The sequence below is a fragment of the Hyla sarda genome, chromosome 2, assembly GCF_029499605.1.
Source record: "Hyla sarda isolate aHylSar1 chromosome 2, aHylSar1.hap1, whole genome shotgun sequence".
NCBI classification, from domain to species: Eukaryota; Metazoa; Chordata; class Amphibia; order Anura; family Hylidae; genus Hyla; species Hyla sarda.
Window position 1 is genome coordinate 24,688,737 of NC_079190.1, and position 2,413 is coordinate 24,691,149.

At 42.8% G+C, this 2,413-nt stretch overlaps 1 protein-coding gene across 1 annotated transcript; it reads left to right on the forward strand.

Moving 5' to 3' along the window:
• The first annotated feature begins 1,405 nt into the window (after window positions 1–1,405).
• LOC130357344 (DNA damage-regulated autophagy modulator protein 1-like) lies at window positions 1,406–2,140 on the forward strand. The gene has a single exon (XM_056560031.1). The coding sequence runs from the start codon at window positions 1,406–1,408 to the stop codon at window positions 2,138–2,140; it is 735 nt and encodes a 244-aa protein (XP_056416006.1).
• Window positions 2,141–2,413: the final 273 nt, after the last annotated feature.

A 2,413-nucleotide genomic window follows, 5' to 3' on the forward strand; every position in this document is an offset into this window, starting at 1 on the left:
ACCCCGATACCGGCTCTATGGTAAATATGTCACCGGGGGAGGGGGGAGGGGCTACCTGAGACAGGTTGAGTTTAATTTCATTTGTTTTCCTTCCACAATTTTTTTTTTAACAAACTTTTAATTATAAACATAAGAAAAGGGGGTGAACGTGGTCGTGTGTAGCCCCCACAGGACGGCCATGAAACCGATGGACGCAGTAGGTACTGTTACCATGTGATGTCTATGGGGGCCAAGATACAGGTATATTGTGTAACTAAAGAAGGGCTGTCAATCAGCTGACCCAAAGAACTGTTGTAATAATATGTATGTTAGAAAAGCATTGTACGGACATATTCTTGGTTTCTTTTAAAAGAGCTTTAAAAAAAAAAAAAAAAAAGAAAGAAAGAAAAGTGCAGAATTTTTTTCTACATATTTTCTTTGTATTGGACTTTACACAGAAAACAATAAAATATAATATGGACATCTACAAATGTACAAATATATCCAAGTACAACCCCATCTGCAATGGTTTTGTGTTTGTTTTTTAACCACTGAGCAGTCACAGAAATGTTAAAAACCTTTTTATATGTTGTACATCTGACAAAACATTAACCTTTGTAGTAAAAGAAGAGAATTGGCAGAATTACAGACACATAAGGTTATATTCAGATGAATTCATGTTGAAAGAGATTTTGGAAAACCCTGTTGAAATGTGGATTCAGCCATTACCGTATATACTCGAGTATAAGCCGAGTTTTTCAGCACGATTTTTCGTGCTGAAAACACCCCCCTCGGCTTATACTCGAGTGAACTCTCCGCCTGTCAATCCCTTCATCAGTGGTCTTCAACCTGTGGACCTCCAGAGGTTTCAAAACTACAACTCCCAGCATGCCCGGACAGCCGATGGCTGTCCGGGCATGCTGGGAGTTGTGGTTTTGCAACATCTGGAGGTCCGCAGGTTGAAGACCACTGATGAAGGGATTGACAGGCGGTGATGATGAAGGGGGGGGGGATGATGACAGGAGGGGATGATGTATTTCCCACCCTAGGCTTATAGTTGAGTCAATAACTTTTCCTGGGTTTTTGAGGTGAAATTAGGGACCTCGGCTTATATTCGGGTCGGCTTATACTCGAGTATATACGGTACTAGTTTTATTTGACTGTAGAAACACTAAATATCAGCAAATGTGATGCCAGGATTGTCTGCATAAAGATCTACAACACTGAGGACCAATCAGTATGCAGCATGATGGTGTTACCGAGATGAACCAAAGAATGACATCACAGATGTGACATCATCGAGTTCCGAGCCTATAGAAAACCCCGCCTGACAATCTGATTACACAGAGAGAGTTGGACAGAGACAGCGGCTTTTGCTTAGCGAATCTTTCCTTTATCTCAGCAATTTTTGTTGTTTCTTTGTGCCATGGAGATCCAGGGATTAGGGTTCTTGCCTATCCTTTGGGTCACATGGAACCTTTTGGGCCTCAGCACTCTTGTCACCTTGACCATCGCCCTAGGACATAGCAGACAGCCGTTTATCAGTGACACGGCTGTAGGATATCCTGAGTGGATAATATATAAGGTTGTGTTCTTTGGTGCACCCATCATAGGAGTTGCCGTCACCTACCTGCAGCACCGATTTATGTTCCTGCGCTCTGAACCATCTGCGAAGCATTTTAGGATTTACCAGAAGATCTTGTTTACCTTAGGATGCATCATGTGCATAGGAACAGCCCTGAATGCCGTATTTACTATGGGGAACAATCCTACAATACACAGGATCAGCTCAGGTATGGCATTTATTTGTGGAGCCATATATAATGTGTGCCAAGCTGGATTCCTATACAAAAGGTCATACAGCAGCCGGATTGTTTGCCATATAAGGCTGGCCTCCACCTTAGTGACTTCTGTGGTGCTGCTGCTCTTCAGTGTCGGTCAGGTCTCCTTCTATACGGATCTGTGCACCGGACACTGCGAGGAGATTATGTATGTCCCCGTCATGGTGGCTGAATACCTGGGATTCTGCGGCGTCACCTTATACCATGTGACCCACTATACAGATTTACAGCATTTGTCAGTAAAGATTTCCAGAAATGACATTAACGTCAGCCTGAGGACCAAGATACCGGACCCGGAACAGAACCATCCTGTAGAATAGTGAAGACTGAGGCCTATGACTACAGCCGGGAGCCGAGGACGGACATTTATCCTGTGTATTATTCTTAATAAATATATAAATAAAAAAACATGTCTCATCCTTCTCTTAACACCTGCCATTGGGACAGAGTCAGAAAGCCAGTATACACATCAGATAGTCCAGTATACACATCAGATAGTCCAGTATACACATCAGATAGGCCAGTATACACATCAGATAGTCCAGTATACACATCAGATAGTCCAGTATACACATCAGATAGTCCAGTATACA

Coding starts and splice junctions, on each gene's coding strand:
- LOC130357344 (XM_056560031.1), top strand. CDS start 1,406: ATGGAGATCCAGGGATTAGGGTTCTTGCCTATCCTTTGGGTCACATGG.